This window comes from Trichoderma aggressivum, assembly GCF_033847375.1.
Source record: "Trichoderma aggressivum f. europaeum strain CBS 100526 chromosome Unknown scaffold_008, whole genome shotgun sequence".
Taxonomy (NCBI): domain Eukaryota; kingdom Fungi; phylum Ascomycota; class Sordariomycetes; order Hypocreales; family Hypocreaceae; genus Trichoderma; species Trichoderma aggressivum.
The window spans coordinates 204,547-228,093 of record NW_026946374.1 but is presented as its reverse complement, the minus strand read 5'-3'; the positions used below and the strand labels follow the sequence as shown (position 1 = coordinate 228,093).

General features: G+C 46.8%; 8 protein-coding genes across 8 annotated transcripts; 5 read left to right on the top strand and 3 right to left on the bottom strand.

Annotated features, from left to right (window-relative positions):
* Nucleotides 1-88: 88 nt before the first annotated feature.
* On the top strand, nucleotides 89-1,260 carry Triagg1_2925 (uncharacterized protein; the record flags this gene model as incomplete). The annotated part of the gene is made up of 4 exons (XM_062897160.1): nucleotides 89-171; nucleotides 234-546; nucleotides 604-902; nucleotides 957-1,260. 4 exons carry the CDS (start codon nucleotides 89-91, stop codon nucleotides 1,258-1,260), a joined length of 999 nt encoding a protein of 332 aa, XP_062757992.1.
* A 981-nt stretch (nucleotides 1,261-2,241) lies between these two features.
* Triagg1_2924 (uncharacterized protein) lies at nucleotides 2,242-4,094 on the top strand (the record flags this gene model as incomplete). Its single annotated transcript, XM_062897159.1, has 5 exons — nucleotides 2,242-2,437; nucleotides 2,506-3,279; nucleotides 3,340-3,642; nucleotides 3,695-3,843; nucleotides 3,906-4,094. 5 exons carry the CDS (start codon nucleotides 2,242-2,244, stop codon nucleotides 4,092-4,094), a joined length of 1,611 nt encoding a protein of 536 aa, XP_062757991.1.
* A 1,340-nt stretch (nucleotides 4,095-5,434) lies between these two features.
* Triagg1_2923 (CAZyme family GH95) lies at nucleotides 5,435-7,240 on the top strand (the record flags this gene model as incomplete). Its single annotated transcript, XM_062897158.1, has 1 exon — nucleotides 5,435-7,240. One exon carries the CDS (start codon nucleotides 5,435-5,437, stop codon nucleotides 7,238-7,240), a length of 1,806 nt encoding a protein of 601 aa, XP_062757990.1.
* An 880-nt stretch (nucleotides 7,241-8,120) lies between these two features.
* Triagg1_2922 (CAZyme family GH28) lies at nucleotides 8,121-9,593 on the bottom strand (the record flags this gene model as incomplete). Its single annotated transcript, XM_062897157.1, has 1 exon — nucleotides 8,121-9,593. One exon carries the CDS (start codon nucleotides 9,591-9,593, stop codon nucleotides 8,121-8,123), a length of 1,473 nt encoding a protein of 490 aa, XP_062757989.1.
* Nucleotides 9,594-10,492: 899 nt separating this feature from the next.
* Nucleotides 10,493-13,537, top strand: Triagg1_2921 (CAZyme family GH2; the record flags this gene model as incomplete). Its single annotated transcript, XM_062897156.1, has 1 exon — nucleotides 10,493-13,537. The coding sequence occupies one exon, from the start codon at nucleotides 10,493-10,495 to the stop codon at nucleotides 13,535-13,537; it is 3,045 nt and encodes a 1,014-aa protein (XP_062757988.1).
* A 724-nt stretch (nucleotides 13,538-14,261) lies between these two features.
* Nucleotides 14,262-17,985, bottom strand: Triagg1_2920 (uncharacterized protein; the record flags this gene model as incomplete). The annotated part of the gene is made up of 3 exons (XM_062897155.1): nucleotides 14,262-16,339; nucleotides 16,588-17,013; nucleotides 17,067-17,985. The coding sequence occupies 3 exons, from the start codon at nucleotides 17,983-17,985 to the stop codon at nucleotides 14,262-14,264; spliced, it is 3,423 nt and encodes a 1,140-aa protein (XP_062757987.1).
* A 1,140-nt stretch (nucleotides 17,986-19,125) lies between these two features.
* Triagg1_2919 (uncharacterized protein) lies at nucleotides 19,126-20,450 on the top strand (the record flags this gene model as incomplete). The annotated part of the gene is made up of 3 exons (XM_062897154.1): nucleotides 19,126-19,463; nucleotides 19,520-19,602; nucleotides 19,660-20,450. The coding sequence occupies 3 exons, from the start codon at nucleotides 19,126-19,128 to the stop codon at nucleotides 20,448-20,450; spliced, it is 1,212 nt and encodes a 403-aa protein (XP_062757986.1).
* A 234-nt stretch (nucleotides 20,451-20,684) lies between these two features.
* Triagg1_2918 (uncharacterized protein) lies at nucleotides 20,685-22,653 on the bottom strand (the record flags this gene model as incomplete). Its single annotated transcript, XM_062897152.1, has 3 exons — nucleotides 20,685-21,311; nucleotides 22,343-22,534; nucleotides 22,594-22,653. 3 exons carry the CDS (start codon nucleotides 22,651-22,653, stop codon nucleotides 20,685-20,687), a joined length of 879 nt encoding a protein of 292 aa, XP_062757985.1.
* Nucleotides 22,654-23,547: the final 894 nt, after the last annotated feature.

The window sequence follows — 23,547 nt, the reverse complement described above, 5'->3', positions numbered from 1 at the left end:
GCTGTCTTGCAGAGCCCTTCTGTACGTGCCGCTTTTATACACCCAGGCCTTTTGCATACTGAAGCGGATTTCACTCGTATCAAATCGCATGTCAACAGCAAACAAACTCCTTGGATCACGGGATGGAACAAACTCGCTGCTCATGCTAGCACTTCCTATACCCCTAGGCCGGTAGCAACGCTCTGTCGGGGAAGCTCACCAGATTGTACTGAGAACTATCCGAACCTTTACAGGGACGCCTCTGCTGCATACGTGAACGCTATATACTGGAAAGTCACTGGAGACACCAAATATGCGGACAATGCGGGCAAGATTCTCGACGCTTGGAGCAGTACGCTTACACAAATCTGGGGTAGCAGCGACAAGTTTCTGGCATCTGGTCTATACGGGTATCAGCTTGCTAATGCTGGAGAAATTCTTCGTGGTTATAGCGGCTGGAAAGGGCTGAGTAACCTGGTCAACATGCTGAGAACAATTTTCTACCCTATGAACCACTCATTTTTGACAAACCATAATGGTGCCAAGATTGACCACTACTGGGCCAACGTAAGTCAAGTACATCACAAAATTCCCAAACAGTTCTGTACTTATGAGAAGGGATAGTGGGATCTGTGCAATCTCGCGTCTATGCATGCTATCGGTGTCTTAGCGGATGATTCGAGCATGGTGAACGAGGCTATTACGTATTTTAAGAGTGGTAGCGGAAATGGCGCCATTGACAAGTTTATCTGGAAGTTGTATACCGAAGCAGGATCTTCAAAGAGCTTGGGCCAGGGACAAGAAGCTGGAAGAGATCAAGGTCATGCGACACTTGACTTCGCGCTGGTCGGTATATTGGCGCAGCAGAGCTATAACCAAGGACAGGACTTGTTTGGATATCTCAGCAACAAAATACTTGCCGGGTAAGTCTTCACACCCACACCAATATATCCAGTAATCGACTTATCATCCTTCAGCTCGGAATACATGGCCAAATACAATCTTGGTCATGATGTCCCGTACACTAGTTATACCAACTCAGATGTAACACAGGCGGTGATCAGCACTGGCAGCCGTGGCACTATCCGACCCATGGGCGAGCTCCTCTATGCGCATTATGGAGTGCTTAAAGGTCTCAATGCTTCGTGGACCAAGGCATACCGCGATTTGGTGGTTTCTAATGGGGGCGGCGCAGAGGGCGGAGGCGGCGACTATGGTTCTACTAGTGGTGGATATGACCAGCTGGGGTTTGGAACCGTGCTGTACCGATTGGATGCGTAAGGAAGACTGGCCGTGGAAATGATGACATCAGAACCTAGCAGGAGAAGACATGGTATCATGGCCAATTCAAATACCTTTGTCTCAAGTATTGGCTGAGCTTCTTTGTTGTTTGCCTTCAGTCTATTAGCTCTATTTTAGCCATATTTATTTCTCATTGGCCAGCTGCATCTGCTAGTATTGCACTTTATTATAATCATAACTACCTCTATCTGTTATGCTTAATGTGTAAACTATTAGAACTTGCTAACCGAACTGTACCATTGCCAAAGCCCTGTTACACCCTTATCCTACTAGGCGAATATATCGGGCTATGTATTGCATTTGTAGCAATGAATATAATAGAACAACTACATTCACCTAGCACAAACCAATTGGTTCAAACCCCTAACAATTACCTATATGGGACCTTTTAGAAGGTATCTCTGTGGACTACCGCCTTTGCCCTGATCCATAACTTACTCGTACACCACATGTGCCCAATGAATTACCTTCTTTGCACGCAGGTCTAGCCTCTATCTAGTAGCAGTAATATCCTACCAGCATGCTTGATCGCCAAATTACCCCGCTAAATCTTATTTAAACCCCATAACTTTATTTCACCCCGCAATAGTCTGGAGAATATTCCGAACCCCAGCCGGTGAAAAAGCATTATACCGGAGGTCGGGTCAGGTCTCGGGCCGGAGTTGATATTGACGGGTTGGGTAATTTTCTTTAAATGCCTGTGGTTATTTACTTTGTATGTTCCGTCGGGTCTTGGGATTATATTCACATAATCGGATAATTGAAACGATTGAGGTAGACTTGGGAATGCAAGTTTCCATCTGCCCGTCTAATTCTAGTATTAGATGGTTATGGTTTATAAAGTCTATCATGACCACAGCGTTAGGATGATTGATCCGACTAGAGCCTGATAATCTAACGGACTCAGAGGTAATCCACTTCCAAGAGCCCCAACATTTGTTCATTTTGCCGATACTCACAATGGAGCCCAAGCCCGTCGCTCAGGAGACCATTCTGGGCTCCGATATACCACACGAGAAGACTGAGGTGTACCATATTGAGGCGGCTGAGTATGAGCTCAACCGTATCGATCTCAGTGCTCTAGCTAGCCACTCCTTTTCTTGGAGGACCAAGGCCATCTGGCGCCTGGCGGTCGTTATTTTACTCCAGGGTCTTAGTACGTTTATTAACCTAAGCGGCCTTGGTCGCGAACATATGTTCCTCATATAACTAAACGGCTTCTAGGCGTTGCCGCGTTTGCTATGGATGGCTCCATTATCGGAAGCATGGCCTCGCTCCCCGCCCTTCGAGAGTACTTCAACGTCGGTACCAGTGGCTCAGGAATTGCTATCATCATAGCAGGCATGTCTATCGGAAACGCAGTGGCGAGTATCTTCCAGTGGATTTCTGATCTCATCGGTCGCCGCGGTGTTACTTGTCTCGGCAACTCCATCATTGTCATCGGCTGTGTGATACAAGCAGCTGCACCAAACAATATCAGTATGATCCTGGGCCGCGTCATTGGAGGAGCGGGCTGCTCTCTAAGCGCAACTGTCGGCCCAATGTACATAAGTGAGATTGCACCCGCCTCTCATCGCGGCATGGCAGTGGGGATGTTCTGTTCGTGCTATAGCATCGGTGCTATTGCCATCGCCTGCGTGATTCTAGGAGGCTCTTACATGACGGGAGACTGGAGCTGGCGGATGCCCATGATAGTTCAGATCATTCCGCCTTTAACCGTGGCTCTCTTAGTCTATCCCCTAACCCCGGAATCACCAAGATACTTGGTTTACAAAGGACAGATTAATAACGCCAAGAAAGTTATTGCTCTGTACCATACAAGTAGTGAGAACATCGAAGATCCCATCGTCACCGCGGAGGTCGAGCAGATCCAGCGCTCTATTGAGTCTGTTGACTCAAAACCATGGGACTTTAGTACACTTTGGAAAATGAAGAGTGCTAGGTATCGCCTTCTGCTCATCTTCATGTTTGCCTTTATCCAGCAATGCAATGGAACTGGTAAGCTAGGATATCATTATACAAACTCATCATTGAGATTGCCTGACACACTGAATCTAGGAATGTTGGGCTATTATCTACCTGGGATTCTGACCCTTGTTGGGATTACAAACAGTCAACAACAGTTAGCTATCAACCTAGGTATGACAGTTGCCTCATATCTATCCACTCTTGCGGGAGCCCTGATCATCGATCGCGTCACTCGGCGATTCCTCCTCGCAAGTACATTGGTCGTCTTCATCTTTTTTCTGTCTCTCATGTCTGTCACCGGTGGACTCTTTGACAACGGCATCGCCAAGGATGCCATGGGCATTCTGACCATAGTGGCTATTTACTTGTTCCAGATTTCCAATGGCCTTCTCTGTAAGTTGATCCTTGATCGGGTTTATATTACACGCGACCTAATTGCTTGCAGCGTCAACCCTTCACAACGTTTACCCGACGGAGGTTCTCCACTATAGCCAGCGTGCCAAGGGCATGGGGCTGTATTCATTTTTCCAGAATTGCTTGGGCTTTGCCATGACATATGGTGTAGGCGAACTGCTCGCAAAAATCGGGTGGAAGGTCAGCATTTACAGACTTTTGCTTTAGCTATGATGACCCGATTGCTTACATATGTATCTCAGACTTATTTCATGTTCATTGCCATTGACTCGGCTTTCCTTTATCTCACTTGGCAGTTTTTCCCAGAGTTCCGTTTTCTCTCTTTGGAGGAGATCGATTACGTTTTTGAGACGCCCGGGGTCCATCCAGTTAAGATGTCCAAGCGGCTCCAGAAGGCAAAGCTGTTGAAAAGGAGAGAGACGACAGGATGAATCGGTTTATGAATACGGCCAGTTAGGCGCCAACAGTTTGTCGACTTTGTGTTGTCGTTGCGGCCGCAGGTAGCTGGGGTAGAAGGGCGGTAAGAAAATGAGGTAGATTAACGTCTGAATGATGTCTGCCAGTCCCAGAGCGTTGCCTTATTACTTCAAAACAATGGAATAAGGCACCTTGTTAGACAAATATATATCTTGATGTAGCAATGCCACTTAATCTATGCATCGCAAGTTCGCAACTCCGATGGTAATTCACAAATAACAACCTACCTCTTGCTCGCTAAGGGCTATATGCCAAAACAAATTAGATGAGAAGAGTCCCACTTCAAAGACCGGATCGAAATGCAGTTGACAAGTTGCAGTATGCATTTCATGTTCTTCATGTGAGACTTCCCCTGAAAGCTCATCGCGGTGGCTCAGGCTCATCTCATTTAGCCCACCACTATTAGATCGTTGGTCAAACCAGGCTCTGATCACGCCAGCAGCTTGAGTCAGTTAATTATTAAGACTTGGGTGTCGGTTCTAACCTTTATCAAATCAAGCCGGGTCCGGCTATAGCTAGGTCTTTCAGTATACCTGTTCAATACAACGTGATGCTATGGTAATGAACAAGCTTTAGATGCTGCAAAAAGTCACAGTATACCCTTCTGGTAGCAGGCTGTTCTCCCAAGTAGCACATATAATGAACCTGCTGGGCTCATATACTCGTATTGCCTGACAACATATCACACACAGCCCTGACACAATTTTGGAAGAGCACTAGAGACTGACAGGGAGGGAAGTATCCCATTCGCAATATGAATTTCTCTTACTTAAAACGAATCAAGTAACAGGATGTCCGTCTCTATTTTCCGTCGGCTTAAATACTTAAGTTCACGAATTTACCTCACGCGTTTACAAAATCACATGAAGTGCAGCATCACTTTGAATGAACTATCTAGTTCCAGGTTGACTAAAGATAACAAAATCCCCGCAGTTGGTGAGTCAATGGATTGCACTGACTAGGCGGCGAGGTTGAACGTTCGGGTAATAATCCGGCCATACTAGAAGCATAGCCTGCCTTCAACGCATGTTATGTCGGCTCAGAATACTGTTGGTGCAATCCGAACGTTCGGCCGACTGACAAATCACAATTCTGAAGGATCTACAGATGAGACCCAAGTATCTGCTCAGTTTTAGGGCATAAGTAACTCACATATATCAGGGACTCTTTTGAAAAGCGTTTCTCACGGCAGATTTACGTCCCAATCTCACCAATCACTTCAACTCGGAAGAAAAACCAACACTGAGCGCACTGAGCAGTTCTTCTTTACCGCCGGGCACTAGTACCAGCCAAGATGAATAGCGACACGAGTCCATCGCGGCATCTTCAGATCCATTACTCAGCTCCAGCCACACAATGGTCAGAAGCCCTACCCATTGGCAACGGCCGTCTAGGTGCTGTTGTATATGGGAGGACTGAGGTAGAGCTGATGCAGCTCAACGAAAACTCGGTGTGGTATGGAGGCCCTCAAGAGAGGACACCGCCGGATGCTTATCGTATGCTGCCCAAACTTCGACAATTGGTTCGAGAAGAGAAGCACTCGGAGGCTGAGGCTTTAGTCAAGGAATGCTTTTTTGCAAGTCCCGCAAGCATGCGTCACTACGAGCCGATGGGCACCGCAACACTGGAATTCAACCACAAGAATATCGCTGATTATCGGCGTTGCCTCGATTTGGCTACTTCGCAGGTTTCTGTTCAGTATACGGTCGATGGCATCTCTTATCATCGAGATGTTATCGCCTCATACCCTGACAATGCATTACTTTTACGATTCACTGCTTCAAGAAGTACTCGTTTCATCGTGCGCCTGGACCGGCTGAGCGATAACGACACCGAAACGAACGTCTATGCCGACACCATCACAGTTTCTGGTTCCCACATTGTGGTTCACGCAACTCCGGGAGGAATGAATAGCAATCGATTGTGTTCTGTTCTTGGAGTTGTCTGCGACGATGGCGGCACCATTGAGGCCATCGGAAACTGCCTTGTCATTGACTCTGCCTCCTGTAGAGTCGGCATCGCTGCACAGACAACATTCCGTCATGCTGACCCCGAAGTCGTCGCCCTGACTCAGATCGATCAGGCCCTGGCGCGGCCGTGGGATGAAGTAGTGGAGAGGCATAGGACAGATTATTCTAAGCTTTTCAACCGGATGAGCCTGAGAATGTGGCCAGACGCTTGTGACTTGCCAACAGACCAGCGCCTTCGAAGCTGTAGGGACCCTGGCCTTGTCGCCTTATATCACAACTATGGCCGATACCTGCTTATTTCATGTAGTCGGAAGGGCTACAAAGCACTACCAGCAACGCTTCAAGGCATCTGGAACCCGAGCTTTGCCCCGCCGTGGGGATCAAAATATACTATCAACATCAACACGCAGATGAACTACTGGCCTGTTGGCCCGTGTAGTCCAATCGATGATTGCTCGATTCCACTGTTGAATCTTTTGGAACGAATGTCAGTCCGAGGTCGCAAAACGGCCAAGGTCATGTATGGCTGCCGAGGTTGGTGTGCACATCACAACACCGACATTTGGGCCGATACGAACCCTCAAGATCGTTGCATGTCAGCCACTATCTGGCCCCTTGGAGGTCTCTGGTTATCGACAACGCTAATGGATGCTCTCAAGTATCAATATGACAAGGCGCTACACAATCGCTTATTCCGCATTCACGAGGGTGCTGTGCAGTTTGTTCTCGACTTTATGATACCCTCCAAATGCGGTTCATATCTAGTCACAAACCCCTCACTCTCTCCAGAGAATACTTTTGTCTCGAAGTCGGGAAATGAGGGCATATTCTGCGAAGGATCTACCATAGATATGACTCTTATCAAGCTAGCTTTAACGCAGTATATTTGGAGTTCAGGGCGACTGTCAGACGTAAACCACTCTCTCAAGGGGCCTGTTGAGGCAGCGTTGACTAGAATTCAACCTCTTACACTTAATCAAGAGGGATTAATTCAGGAGTGGGGTCTTGATGACTACGAAGAAGTTGAACCCGGGCATCGCCATGTATCACATCTCTTTGGCTTATACCCCGGAGATCTGATACACCCTACGCAAAGTCCAGAACTCGCTGCTGCGGCCCAAAAAGTGTGAAAAAGCGCCTCGCTAACGGCGGTGGCCACACGGGCTGGAGCCGGGCGTGGCTTTTAAACTTCTATGCACGGTTGCTTGATGCAGAGGCGTGTGGAGAGAACATGGATCTTCTCTTGCATAATTCCACGCTACCCAACTTACTAGATACTCATCCTCCTTTTCAGATTGATGGAAATTTTGGATCGTGTGCTGGAATCTTGGAATGTTTGATGCAGTCGACTGAACATAGGACGGATGGAGAGAATGTGGTCCAGATATCTTTACTTCCAGCATGCCCCCGTAAATGGGACAGGGGCCACCTCGAGGGGGTGAGAGCAAAGCAAGGATGGCTTGTGTCTTTCCAATGGAGCAAGAATCAGATCATCGGCTCAGTGGTACTTCGCTCCACTATGGCGGGAGCTGATGCGGCTCACGTTTTGTGTCCAGGTGGATTGAGGCAGGTATTTAGCGGCAACATGGTCAGAGACTACACTTTTGAAGTAGTATAGAACAGAATCAGACATGAAAGATAGGAGCCGCCATTTGTGCTACTTTACTAAGGTCTCGGGTCGTTTCTGATCTCGTCGCTGGGCGCCAATGGTTGGGATATGGGAGTGGGAAGTGCTGTAACGGGCCCTGCACATGCATATATGCTTCATGAAAGCTCAGGCTTAGTCTGTTTGTTAAACGCCTTGCACTTACTTAAACATCTGGCCTTTCTATGATTTTTTTTAGATGATGCACCTGAAACTTAGTTTGGCAGTGGCTGCATGAGGTTGTGTTGCAGGAGCATTGGTGATTCATTTAGTTATCTATGTTGCATAGCTCCCCATCCATTATCCTACCATTTGAACAGCCCCTAACTGGCTTATGGAAAAACATCACTTCCAAATCTAGTACCTCAACCTTCAGAAGGTTTCAAAGTCATGTTGTAGACATGTTCGTTTGCATAGAGGGGTATGAAGTCCGTAGACAAATACCAGCCGGGTTTTTTCATTGTGTCATAAATTGCCTTCCCGTTGACTACTAAATTCTCAAACGTAACGTTCGAGATTGTTCGGTTCGCATCGTAGCCTGTAAAAATGGAGGTATCGGCATTTGTGCCATCGTACTTGAGGTTCCGTATGAGAACATTGCGGATTCCTCGTCCGGGCGAAGTATTGTACTTGTTGTTGTACATTACACGAAAGTTGAGGAGCTGGCCTACGCGAATATTCTCGACTCTTACATCCTCAATGAGAACGTTTTCAACAAGGTTACTATCGCCCGGGTTCAATGCGATTGTCCCCTGGTATAGCATCTGTTTCTCATTTTGGTCGAGTATATCAATATTGCGAATCGTCAAGCCGTTGATGGTCTTAGGATCTTCGGTATTGCCATGAGTCCCCACGTTGATAGGATGCGCCACATCAGCCCAGAGGATCGAGTTCTGAATCGTGATGTTCTTGCTATCACCGTACCATTCATCTCTGTGATTGTAAACGGCGATGCAATCGTCGGAGTTTCGTAGGAAGACAGAGTCAATGAGGATATTCTGACTACAAAACAAGTCAAGCCCATCTCCATATTGCACAGCGCTGAAGCCGCGCCAGTGGCTAAATGTTACGTCGTTGGACATATAAGCTCTTGGAAAGAAATTGATGCCAATGAGTCCTTCGATGACAACATTGTTGGATCGCACAACGGATATCGCATTTCCTTTGCCGCTGTACAGGACCCCACGTCCACGCAAAGCGACGTTACTGGAGTTGGTCACCGTGATGTCGGGAGCCGTGACCACAGCTCCCCCGGCAAGGTACAAAGTCTTATTGGATGGGACATTAAGAGGCGAGTCAAGTTTGTGATAGCCGGGACCATAGTATATGACATCCGGGTCGTCAGCTGACGGAGCATCCGAATCGGGCGGATTGGTGAAGATGTGCAGGCAATCAAAGATGTTGCCGTTCACTTGCAATATTACATCGCGAGGCTCAGTGAGCATGAAAGTAACGGTAGAGCCTGACTTCGTCGGGTTAATATCAAGAGATTGTGGTCTGATGACGGCGTCAGAAACTCCGTCGTTCAGGTATTTGGCCTCGATCTCGACGGTTCCATTGAAGTCGAAATACACCATGGAGGAAGTGTGCCGAATTGAGCTCCCAGTAGTGAAATTGACTTCATTATGCGTGGGAGAGTAAGAGTCAATCTTCTTCCATTCACCCCCAGGCGAGCGTACTTCGACATCGAACGAAGTCGCGATAGATACATTCGCCGGAATAGCGTAGGTTTGAATGGTAGTATCGCATCCTGGAACCCCTGGGGTCATGCCCATGGCAATACTGTCCCGGGCTAGAATAAGCAAGAAGGGTATTAGGAGTATGTTGATGAACCCCATGGTGGCAGATTCAACGAGAGTAGAAAATCAGGAGTAGCAGAAAGCCCTTTGGATAATACTAGTGGTTCTATACCAAAACAAAGTTGAGTCTGTGAATTGAGAGGAGAATGATGCGCCCTTAGACTTTATAGTGAGATGCTATCCATTCGCTCTACCTAAGTCCGAAATAAAGGAAATTTTGATTTAGTCACGGAGTGAGAATTGGATGAATGCCTTCTCCAGAAGTTGCCCTTCCCTCTCTGTTTACCTTCAGTATAGCTAGGAGGGAAACGACAACGAGGGCTCATTGTTCCCCTGACCCGATTTTACATTTTGCTTATTTTCGGTGTCAGGCCCGGGCTTCCCTCCGGCTGTCATAGCTAGTGAGTGCGTACGCTTTTGGTTGGCTTAGTCGGGTATTAGGGTATTTGGGTATTTTCCTCGTCGTGGGGTCTTTTTTTATCCTCCGGGACAAGGTATACAGCTAACGTCTAGTTGTCTATCCGGTTGAAGCTGGGCCATGCACAGCATAACTTTTATACAAGGTCTGTTTTCTCAATTGAAGAGTAGCCAGCAGCATCGGGTATTAGGGTATTTGTTTAGGTATTGTCGTTACTGCAGGGTATTAATTAGCCTCTGGGAAATGGACATATGACCAGCCTCAAGTTATCTATCGGGCTGAAGCTATGTCGTGTGCTGTTGGATGGATCTATCTACAAGAGGCTTGTGTTCTATAATTGGAGAGAAGCTAGCAGACAGTACCTAGTGGGCTGCCGTTCTCAATGATTCATCGCGTCTTGCGCTCTCCGCAGTATCTCTCAATCATTATAAATCCTGCCATCCTCTCCGTACTGAAGGAGTTCTCGCTGGCATGATCAACACAGCAAACCTGTTGGATAGTCGCAATAGATATAATCACCATGTCTTTTCCAAAAACGCAGCCCGATTGGAACAATCTTGATGTCCTCCATCGCAATACTCTCCCGCCGCGTGCTCACTTTTACCCATTCACCACGAAGGAAGGGGCAATCTCCTTGAATCGTGAGAATGCTCAATTCCAATCACTCAATGGGACATGGAAATTTCGTCACGATGTCTCGCCATTAGAACTCCCTGATTGGAAAAACCTCGACCCAATAACCTGGGCTAGTATAACAGTTCCCGGCATGTGGCAGCTTCAAGGTTATGGCCGGCCGCTTTACACCAACGTCAATTACCCTTTCCCCGTGGACCCCCCCAATGTTCCATTTCTTAATGAGACGGGGTCTTACTGGCGCCAATTCACCACAAACAAAGATTGGCAAGGGCAGCAGATCCGGTTACGTTTCGAAGGCGTTGATAGTTCGTTTCACGTCTGGGTCAATGACAATGAAATTGGCTATAGCCAAGGCAGCAGAAATGCTAGTGAATTCGACATTACCCCATTCCTTAGGGACACAGGGGCAATCAACACAATTGCAGTCCGCGTATACCAATTCTGCGACGGATCCTACCTTGAACGCCAAGATCAGTGGCTTCTCTCCGGGATCTTTAGAGACGTTTACCTAGTCGCGTTTGCCATTCCATCTATCACGGATTTCACCATTCTACCTCAGGTAGATGAGTCTTTGACAAGAGGTGTTGTCTACGTTGATGTCTCCCTCCATGGAAGCGACTGTGAGGATGTCACCGTCGTGTTACGGAGTCCTACTGGCGATGTCTTACAGGAGGGACAAATGAAATCGACTGCGATGGGTACCCTCACAGTTGAAGGCGCATCTCTTCAGCTATGGTCTGCCGAGAAGCCGATTCTTTATACCCTACTCCTGACAGTGGGAGACTGCACTGTTGCTCAGCGAATAGGATTCCGTCGGGTTGAGATGAAGGGAGCCAATTTTATGGTCAACGGGAGTCCTATCATTTTATATGGCGTCAATCGTCATGAGCATCACTCCCTTTATGGCAGAGCCGTGCCGTACGAAGATATGAGAGCAGACATCATTATGATGAAGCAGCATAACATCAACTCACTGAGGTGCTCTCACCAACCAAATGACCCCCGGCTCTATGAAGTTTGCGACGAGCTCGGCATCTACATTATGGCGGAGGCGGATCTTGAAACTCATGGTTTCGATCCTGTAGAAAGAACGGCCATAAATGACGCGCACCTCATGGATGGCCGGGAACTTCAGGAGCTTTCCTTCGATCGCGCGAAAAGGTGGACATCAGATAATCCCGACTGGTACGATGCCTATATGGATAGAGCTTCTCAGCTTGTGGAACGGTTCAAAAATTATACTTGCATTATCTTTTGGTCTCTTGGTAACGAGGCGTTTTATGGACGAAACCACGTGGCCATGTATCGTTGGATCAAAGAGAGAGACCCTAGTCGGCTCATCCACTACGAGGGAGATCGTAAAGGCACATCGACCGACTTTTATAGCGTCATGTACGCCACGCCCGATGGACTGAAGAAGCATATCGCCGAACATTCAGATCGGCCATTGATACAGTGCGAATACGGCCATGCCATGGGAAACGGACCGGGAGGGCTGACTACCTACATTGAGTTGTATCGGTCTGAGCCGCTCCTCCAAGGTGGCTACGTCTGGGAATGGTGTAACCATGGGCTCCTCAAACGAGAAGGCAAATTGTCGTACTTTGCGTACGGTGGCGACTTTGGGGATACCCCCAACGATCGTGACTTCGTTATGGATGGCCTAGTCTTCTCTGACCATTCTCCTACACCCGGGCTACTTGAATACAAAAAGTGTATCCAGCCGGTATCCATCCGGCTTGGATGCGGTAAGCTGCATATTCATAACCACTACGACTTTAGCGACCTGAGCCATCTTTTTGCGACTTGGCATTTGGTTCAAGAGTTGGGCAACACCAATCCCACAAAGTTCGAGCTACCACAGATTACCCCGGGGGCAGAAGCCGTTATTGACCTTCCCGACTGGGGCGGTGAATTACATGGAGACACTTGGCTCTCGATCCATCTCTATCTGAGAAACGAAAGTGCTTGGGCACCTCAAAGTCACGAAATTGCCTGGACTCAAATTCCCCTGTTGGAGAACCATAGATTTGAGCTACCATCGGTTGTTGCCGGTGACATCAATGGGCCTTCAATATATGAACAACCAGGGCGTCTAGTATTGACGTGGCCAAGCTGCAATGAGATATTCACTTTCAATCTTGTCGATGGAAACTTTACCTGGGCCAATAAAAAGGGCGTTATTCTCGCCAGAGGGCCAGAACTGGGCTTATACCGCGCCCTTACGCAGAATGACCTTGGTTTTGGTGGGGACGGCAAAGAATGGTTGAAGTTTAGGCTCGCCGAGACCAAAATGCATGTACGCGGGTTCACTTGGTCCGTGAACGGAGACGGTACCATGACTGTCAAGGCGACTGTCAGGGTCGCTCCCCCGGTCTTAGAGTGGGCATGCAATGCCGAACTTATTTACACGCTTGGTATAGGCAATATGTCCATTCGCGCAAAGGGAAGCTTCTCTGGGACTGTTCCTCGTCACATCCCACGTGTTGGTCTCACTATGTCGTTGCCAAAGGAATTTAACAGGGCAACATGGTATGGTCGGGGCCCTGGAGAATCCTACAGAGACAAGAAACAAGCCGCCAGATTTGGTAGGTGGGAGGCCTCAATTGACGATCTTCAGACCAATTATGAATGGCCCCAAGAAAATGGAAATAGGAGTGACGTGCGTTGGGTTCGGGTCGAAGCAAATGACGCTATTCTAGAGGCTCGTATGGATGTGCCACTGAACTTCTCACTCAGAAAATACTCTACGGATGATTTAGACAAGTCAACTCATCCCCATGAGCTGACAGAGTTGGACGAGGCAGTGTTGAACTTAGATTTTGCTCACCATGGTCTAGGAAGCGGAAGCTGTGGGCCTCTGGCATTTCAGGGAGATCGCCTGAGTCCTGGGCCCTTTGATTTTACCGTATTCTTTAAAGTTAAGTAGTTGGAGAGTATACTTATTCATTGTGACAAGTCGTGCTTTAATAGGTTCGATAGGTTAATCAGGACTGTCGCTCAATTTGACCGGGAAAGCTAGGAAAGCTAGTATTTCAAATGATTCAAAGAAAGCTGGGAAAGCCAGCTCATCTATGGTATACGACTGGATATACAAGTTTACGTGCTTTCGCTCATTTAGATAACTAGATCGCTAGTTGTTAACATAGCAATCAGACTGGATTCATCTACCACATCCAATAGTTAAGTGACTATCACATTGCCCGTTACTGATCCAACTATCCGCTAGATATTTCTATGGTTGTCAATTTGATATATAGAAGAATGAAAGAACTTCGAGCTATTAGTTGTATATCATGCTGTATTTTGAGTACATGAGTTATCAATAGATGCTTTAATGACATTAATCATAACAGTCTGTTTCAAATGCTGATAACATTCCAAAACTCGACTTGGTGGGTGCTAATTGTGCCCCTAAAAGGATGCTTTTCTAAGTATGTTATAGCCAGCAAGACTACGAGAAAGAAGATATATCCCATCCCTACAGTTTACTACAACACTGTCTTGAAGAGCCAACAACTGAATAATACTTTTATAACCAATCTCGTCAGCGTATAATAGCGGCGCCCTATTATAATCATCATGACGATTTATGGAGGTTGATACTATCTTGAGCAGCAAGCTGTTGGGCGACAACTTTATGGCCGTTTATATTAGTCCGTGGCAGCAGTCTCGTTATCTTCATTTTCGCAATCTGGGTTAATCCCGTTCGCCCAAACAGCAGCTGAACAATAGTTAGCTGTATGATCACTCCCAGCAGCGTGAGATAGTGGTGTCTGGCCATTATTATCCTTGCAATCTGGATCAGCGCCTTTTGTAAGCAGCAGCTGAACAACAGCTTCATGGCCATTCGCAGCAGCCAATGACAGTGGCGTCCGGCCGTAATTCTCCTTGCAGTTTGGATCAGCACCTTTTGCAAGTAGCAGCTGAACGACGGCTTCGTGACCATTCTCAGCAGCCCGTGACAGCGGTGTATAGCCCCAATCATCTTTCCAACCTAGGTCGGCTCCTCTAGTAAGCAGTGGCTGAACAATAGCTTCATGGCCATTCTGAGAAGCATATAATAGCGGTGTCTCCTTGTTCGTACTCTTGCAATCGGGATCGGCGCCTTTTTTAAGAAGCATCTGAACCACGGCTTCATGACCATTTACAGCAGCCGAAAACAATGGTGTCCAGCGAGTACAAGACTTGCTGTCTAGCTCAACGCCATCCTGCGCAGGTAGTAGTTGAACAACACTTTCGTAACCACTCTCAGCAGCCCATGCCAGCGGCGTATGACCCTGCAAATCCCTGCCATTTAATTCAAGACCCCAAATTCTCTCACATTTATGCTCAAAAGCTCCTGGTACGAACGCCCGGCCGAGCACACGACGAGAACTGGCGCTTAACCCTAACCATAAAAGAAACGCCAAGATTAAGGTTTCATCACCTTCTATTCGGAGACAATGGAGGATGCCTGTCTGTCTTTTATATCCGAAATCACGTCTGAATATCCTTGAGCTCGTTGTATTTCGACGATGGAGTTCACAGAGTTCGTGAAAGGGGGATTCTGGAGGTAAAATTGCTGCCAACATTCCCAAGAACACATTGACAGCTTCACGATTGTTAGTGGCAAGTGCCGCAAATATTGGAGTGCCATAGCGCTCAATCTCAAACTCTGTATCAAAAAAAGAAAACCCTTCAGGATGAACGGCAATCAGGCTGACTAGATTCCTTTCCGCAAGGATGTAAAGTAGACTGATCGTATTCGTATATCGCCGAATTTGGTGTTGCTCAAGAGTGTTATGTAGAAGTATCCACTTCTTAAGAGGGAAATCGATGAAGAAATGCTCTTGGTCTATGCCGTTTTGTTGGGCACTGTCGGCATGTTGAAAAGAGTTAAGTATTGAATATTCAAGGAATGGGTAATTTGAACGTATTGTCTGTCGCAGTTCTGCTGTCTCGAATGCCGGTGGCAGTGGATCTGCTATACCGGCATCTTGAAGGGCTAAGTTGTTCAACTGAGCTAAGCAACAATCCCTTAGAAGATTATGGCCGTTGCCCATGAAACTACCAGGGGCTTCGGACCATTGAGATTCGTATTTACTCAGCAAGAAGTCCCTAACAGACTCATGGATGAATTGGACTTCCGAAGCCTTATTTCGTGTGACTTCAGCTAAGCCTTTAGAAGAACTTCTCACAAAAGTCTTCATCTCTTCGAGTTCGATGTCATTTTCGTCCCAATAGCCTGAGCACTCTTCATCATAACTAAGTTGGACCGCAAAATAGAGCTCTTGTGGCTTCAGTGGACGGTTTGCGAAGAGAATCCAGGTGAGACAAATGTGTAACCTATCGAGGCTCTCGCCGTCTCTCGTGAGAATCATCTGAAACAAGTCGTTTAATTCTGGTGGAATTTCTTTCAAGCGATCACGCATCTTTTTTACGGAAATAGAGCTATTGGGATATTCCCGGTTGAGAATATCAAGAACCAACACGACCCAGAGAAAAATATTGGAAGACCTATTGAGAATCTCAGATCGTAGTGAGAGAGCTTGGGCCGATTTTCCTAGCCTGAGCTTGGATTTTATGTAATACTCAATATCCTCTATATGACCACGTTCAGCTTCAAGGACGACTTCATTGCCCTTTGCTATTGTGATCATCGGATAATGTCGACTTGAAAAGCACACCTGCAACCGGACTTGAGATTCTTGTGCAGTCTCACATAACTCTTCGAAGAAACACACCATGTCTGCAACCCGATTATTATTGCATTCGTCTAGTGCATCGACAAATATTGTTAACGACCGGTTACCGAGTTTTCGTACGGCATGTGCAAGTGTCTGCTTTAATGCTTTCTCGTTCCATCCATTCGTTGTATAACTTTGGCACCATCCGTCGTCATCCACTCTAAACCGTTTTGTGTGTCTGGGACCTTCTCAAAAAGCTGGTGAAGAAGTGAACGATAAAGCCCCATCGTTGACTTCTCTTCTGACGTACCTCGCGCGAGGAAGAAGAATGACAGTATAATCTGTAACGAATCCCCCTTTGCATTGATCTTAACCCTTTCGAAAAGAAACTTCATGAGAGTTGATTTCCCGGTGCCAGGATGACCTTTGACCCAGAGAAAGCCGCCATGATCTGGCTGTTGTGATACGTCGTTCCAGGATATATATTCGTCCTTGTCGAGAAACCAGCGACAGGTTTTTCCTTGAGCTGCGGTTAGAGTTATTAGGCGCTCGTCGATCTTGTCAAGATAGAGCTGTTCTATTAATGACTTTTTCACTTCGGTGTCCATCATTTCTACAACAGAATATTCTTTCCCTTTGGTGTAACATTGGCGTTTCCTATGTTCATGTTCAGAGGCAGAGTCTTCCTGATCGGGTTTGCGTTTCGGCGAAAGGTTCACTAGGGGCATTTGAACCACTACGACAAGAAGTTAGGTTAACTGAATGTAAGACAGTGGTTGATGTACTCACTATTTTTTGGTCGTATCTCTGCCAGGACTACTCTTGCGTACGCAGCAGCCATTGCGGCGGCATACGGCTGCCACTCATCATTCTTATGTTCGTCTCCATAGTCACAAACCCCTCTGATGACACCGACTGGAATTTGATCCATCGTCCCAGCCGCCTCCATCTCGAGGCCGATGACATTATATTTGTCTCTCAACTCGTTCCGCTTCTGCGCGTTCTTCATCAATTTGTCGCCTGAACCTATTGACCCGTACCACACACGAATGCGCTTCGAATCCGGCCTTCGGCCTCGTATCACAGGACTTTCTATTCCGCTCTCATTGACCTGGTATAGCGTGTCTCGGCCTTGTCCTGGGTCGGCAAAAGTGCCGAGAGAGTGTTCTTTGTGTTCGATTATCTTGTACTGCTGTATGATATCGTTTGAATCATCCGGCGCCCTGAGCTTGATACTACCAAGGGCTGACCTGACCACCGTTGGTGTTTTCGCAAGCGCATGGCCAGCACGCAGAAGCTGGAATCCATCCGTGCCAGTCTCTTTACCCAGGTCATAGTCTATTAGACCAGCATTGTCGCCCACAGGTAACCCTACGAGAACATCGCCGAGACGAATATCCAGTGGTGGATTTCGCGAGAGGTTTGGGAGACCCGCTGCGATGCCAACCAACAAGCCGAACCAAAGATTTTTAACTTGGGTCGCGAGAGCGGCAGCAGATCTTGTTCCATAGACTTCTCCGGCTGGCAGTGTCGCAATAATGACGTTGTGTCCACAAGCATCTCCAGCCTGGAAGATATAGTCATCCCTAGGTGTCAGAGGAAATCTGCCTTGGTGTCGATTATCCAACAGATGCAACGCAGCCTGTGCCTCGATCTCCAGCGGCGCAATCCATGCGACAGTATAAAGGCTAGGATCCAACTCCGCCATTAGACTAAGTAACTATGGATTGGCGGAAATCTTCATATTATGTATCGGCGATCGAGTAGAGATGCAAATGGTCTTTGTGCTCGCGACCTTCGCCGTTTGGGATTTTGCTTCGCTTGTCGAGTCGGGTAGACGTAGGTCTGGAGTCGGAGACTTGACTGTCGTCAAAGAAAAATGAGCTTCAGAAAAGGTTTCATAAAAGCATCAAACTCCAGGCGTTGCGGATTTCGAGTGGCCGAGCTGCAATGAAAGAGGAAAGGTGAAGAGAATGAATGAAATCACTGATGCAAAGGAGGAGTGAGTATGATTTTTCCATTGCATGTATGCACTGCGCCCGCCTCAGCCGCCCAAAAGCCCAACCAGGTCGAATCTGTTGATGATTGGTTGGGCATATTCCCTTGTCCCAGAACATCACGGCTTTGTCATTCAGCAGCTTTCATATTGGGTGATATTCCTAAAATCCAGAATTTTTCTTTGCATAGAGATCAGTATGTCCCTCGGGTGGACTTTTTGAAGTTTATGTCAAGCACTTGAAAGACGGAGCAGTTCTCCAGGATGTGTACGCCAAACACACCGATGTAAGGGTAGCACGTCCAATGGCCAAGAAAAATGTATGCCTAAATCAGATGTATTTAATCAAAACTAGGATAATTAGTCTCAGGTGGTTAACATACCAAGGCAGCGTCAAAAGCACCCGGCTGTAGAATATCGGACACAGCAGTTATCTTAAGAGATCATTTGTATTCACGCTTTCTCTTCACTTACCTATGCAAAGCAAAGGTCGGGATTTACACACATCCTGTTTGTATGTACCCTGGAGAGGGGGCTCATGTTATGCAATGACCTCTATCAATACCATTGACAACATCCGATTGAGTGAGGATAGTTGTTTCATCTCTCCTCTTCATCACAGAATGATCAGTTGGCAGTTCGCGTCTTCAGAATGGCTGCCTTGAGTGGCGAGAGTTCAAGGCCTATCAAATCAAAGCGCCTTATTAGCGGGTGACGTAACGCTGTTTCAAGCCAGGCCACATTGAAGCCCAAACATGAGGCTTCGATGTTTTCATCCAGCTTTCTTAAAAACCCCCATAGACAGTGCATTTCTATCTTTGAAATATCTCGAATTTTTATCTCGTCAAAACAATGGCGATAATCAGCACTCCAGACGTCTCCGATGACGAGTTTGCAATGGTCAACTCGACCACCTCCGACAGCCCTGCCCCGGTTTCTTATCAGACTCCCAAGCTCATCAGCCGTCTCCAGCCAAACCAGCATCCCTTGAAAGCAAATTCAGATAGTGCTGGCGATGCTGTTACCGAAAAGTCTTCTGCATCTCGCATTGATAGTTCAATTTCCGACTTACAGACAAAGGATGGCAGCCACACAGGATTTTTCCAAGATAATGTTACCGGCTTGAAAAACAGCGTAAAATCGCTGTACAAGAAGTTCACCAGCAAAGATATAATGATTGCTGTCATGGGGTACAGCTATGCATGACTCCTAACAGCGAAGTACTCGGCTTACGCTTCAAATTCAGGATGACGGGATCCGGAAAGACGACGTTCATTGCAAATGCGACCGGGCGGACAGATTTAAAGATTGGTCACAATCTTACTTCATGTACGACCATCAAACGGCTCAGCATGCTCTCATTGGCTAACTAATTCTCACCAAAAGGCACACAAGAGATACAAATCATCGAGACGATACTTGACGGCCGTACTGTCCGCTTTGTTGACACCCCGGGCTTCTCCGACACATATCTCTCAGATACCGAAGTCCTCGAAATGATTGCAGACTACCTATCGGCAGGATACTCCAAGGAAATGCGCCTCTCGGGCATAATATACCTTCACCCGATCTCGGATAACCGTGTTACCCACCATGCGACCAAAAATCTCGACATGTTTCGAAAGCTAACTGGGGAGAAGAACCTCAAGAATGTAATACTGGCAACCAGCATGTGGGACAAGGTTACTCCAGAGGAGGGCTTAAATCGCGAGTTGGAACTCAAAAACAAATTTTGGAGCGTATTCATAGCATTCGGCGCACAGTACTGTCGACAAGATACGTCGGCCAAGTCCGCCAAACAAATCGCATCCATGCTTATGGACAACGAGCCTTTTTACCTAGAGCTGCAGGAGGAGATGGGGAAAGACAACAAGGCGCTCAAAGACACAGCAGCAGGGAGGGAGATTATGAGCCAACTCTCACTACTCAAGGAGCAACAACAAAGAGAGCTTACTGAGATGAAGGAGATGCTTTTGCGGACCGCCGCTGAAGAGAACAAGGCTGCTTTGGCTGCACTCGAGGAGCACTATAAGAAGATGATGCAGGGCATGGAAAAGACAATATCAGACGAGCGGCGGATGAATGAAGAGGCGGCCAGGTCAAGTGACGAGAAGATCAAGGAATTGACGGAGAGAATCCACAAGCTCGAGAAGAAAGGGTCATGTGTTATCATGTAATACAGTTGGCTTTCGAAGGGTGGAGGAGCCAACGGGTATTCAAGCCGACGCTGCTTTACACTAAATGGCCCTCGAGTAAACCCTTTTCCAGAATTCGGACGCTTAAATTTTTGGTTTATTAAATATTCCGGTAAATCATGCTTATTCAAACAGGATGTAATTGCCACTGCTTCATACCGGCCTAAGTAGAATAATACAATGTAAGATAAGTAGTTACATTCCTATCCTTTTTTCTTACTGAGCGAGCGCATTTGCGTAAAACTCGACTAGCTTTGGCGCTGACTCTATAAAATTATCGTACAAATCGAAATGATTCTTGCCTTTGACGATGAACAATTCCTTGGGATCTCTTGCCCCCTCCACCGCCGTCTTGCTGTGGTGTAGAGTTTCAGCCTCAGTACCAGCAATCATTAACAAAGGTCGTGGCGAGATGAGATGCTGGTAGATAAACGAGTCGTAACCAATCATTAAATCGTAGATCGATGGAGGAACCCGCTGGTCGGATCGAGCATGGTGACCGCACTTTGTGCCATCATATGCGACAGCCGACTTAAAGAAGGAGGGAGAATCCTCTGGCACTGCAGATGCTTCTGTTTCAAACATACGAGGTGCTTGAGTTTGGGTATCGTTGGCATGGGCGGTACGCCAGTCTCCCGCGGCCTTGAGAGCGCCAGCGATGGCTTCGGGCGACTCTTTATTGTTGCTCTCATAGAGACCGCCATTGCGTGTCATCCGACCTACACAGGCAGCGCTGACTGTTCCAAGAGCCTTGATGCGGGTGTCTGATTGTGCAACGTACGAGGTATATCCACCTGATGCGCAGATTCCTAGGACACCGATTCTCTCAGGATCGACTTTGCCCTCCAAGTAGTCAAGTACGTAACCGCAGCCTTATTATCCTCGACGCGTTGGCCCCAAATATTGCCTACTAACGTAAAGAAAAGTATCTAATAAATAAGTTACGCTGTCTTCTTAGGGCTATAGGACTCTTTGTCAGTTACGTAGCATAAATCATTACATTACTGTATTTCGCTTTAATGTGCAAAGATGGCCGAGCTGCCAACGGGTTTCTGGACTGCATGGGGAGACACTGGACCTAGACCTTGCGTTCTAGTAGAAGGAAACGGGCCAAGTCACTTTGCTTCCGGATGGACTTGGCTCGATGATGAAGCAGACCCTTTAGATGCAGAACATCCTCATGGGTAGCAGCAGATCACTATAAGCCCGATACGCACATTGCACGATGAGTCGCAATGTACACGCAGTATAATACATATTTTCCATGGATGAACTAGTCTAGGAGAAAGACAGAAAGACAGAAAGAAGAAGAGATAAATCAAGCTGCTTTTAAACACATGGATGGGTAGTAAAGTTCCCCCATTGTACTTGCTAAAGAAAGGTAGGTGCACCTGTCAGAGATTCAGGTTATGTACATAGGTACGTGATTTGTGCTAAATGCCCAACCAGACACAGAATTGGGGACAAATCCGTAATATTGTATTGTGAAAGATAACTACAAGCGTAATTATCTCAACTTGGAAGACCATGCAGCTCACCTCTTACACTACATAGTCTATATTACGCGCTGTGGACGGGAAGGGTTAAATTCACCTGTGATTATGCTATTGGTGTTTACCTTATTGGACTTTATTTTCACAGGTCAGCAAGGGATCATGTATGTATATGTTATATACGCCCAAAGAGTTTATGTCACAGAATCGTAGCTTCTAAACGCCACCTTACGCCATTGATTTAGTTACTCCGTACCTTGTATATCTAGCAGAATAGACCTTCTCATCACAGTCGATCGCGTCCAACTCAAGTCCGTATATTCTCTGCTCCAAAGGGGCCATATTCTAGCTTCTATTTGATGTCGCACCTAAATTACTCACTATGTCACTCAAGGATTTTGTCAATGACCCAACGACCATCTTCACCGAATCAATGAATCCCCTCACAGCCTGGTCCAGTGCATTGACAGCCTCTTCAATCACCGTTGAGAATGCCCCATCCGGCGGGGAATTTAAGAGAGTATCCCCATCTTGTGGCAAATTCTCAGCGATAGGCGAAGGTTGCCTTCCACTCTAGAATACTTATAAGCCTTTATCCTTATTCACTCTTAGATAGGCTAATTTGTACTCACGATAGGAAGAGCAGTGGCCAAACCAACAATTAGGACGGAAGCCAGGAAACCCAGTTTCATTCTGAGTTGTATAGAAAGAATATGGATTTTGGGAACTAAGGGTGTTTCTATACAATTCTGGTAAGAGTATTGCCTTGTAAAGAGTCACAGTTTTCTTTTCAGTTGCAGGAGGAAACAGTGCCGTTTAAATACTTGGAATTGGTCATGTATTAGATCTTTAAATGATTACATTACTACTACCATGCCTTCAGCAGCTCAACCATTGTTAGAGACGATCATCTCGTGATCTCATTGTCAGACAAATCTGGTTCAGTGAGGAAAGATATCACATAGCTTTTTACAATTGATTTGCCGTTGGAGACAACTGGGCCCGTGGTGGACCATTAGCTGAAGAAGAAGGTCGGCGATGTCTTAAAACCTTGACGAGGCTGTGGCGATCCGTACCGAAAATGACGAAAACTCCTTTACACATCTGTTCCCTGTCCCACATATCGCCTGCTATTCATTCTGTCCGTTTGATTCGTATACTGGGTCAGCTCGTCTATCGCTTCGACCAAGCCAAAGCTTCTGACGAGATCTTACTAGCTCTTCTATTTTTCTCTTTGGCTTACTTGATGAGCCGTACTGGTCTAATTGTTGCAAATTCCAATCCATTGGATACTGATCGGCATTGTTCAACCACCACTTCGAGGATTTATGATCAATACATATTATAAATTTAACATGTGGACTTCAGCATAGAGCTTAATGTCTCTTAAAATCCAGACCCATCCCACCCTTGTCCATTACGTTCAAAATGAGGCAACGGTGCTGCTGAATATGAATGCTTTGCTAGGAGAGATGATGGGATTGGTTTTGGTGTTACACACAGTTTCAATGTTGCCCTTTGTTTCGAGCTCATTTCACAAAGGCTGCCTGCCCTTTGTTCCCTTGGGCGACACTTGCCAGTGATCA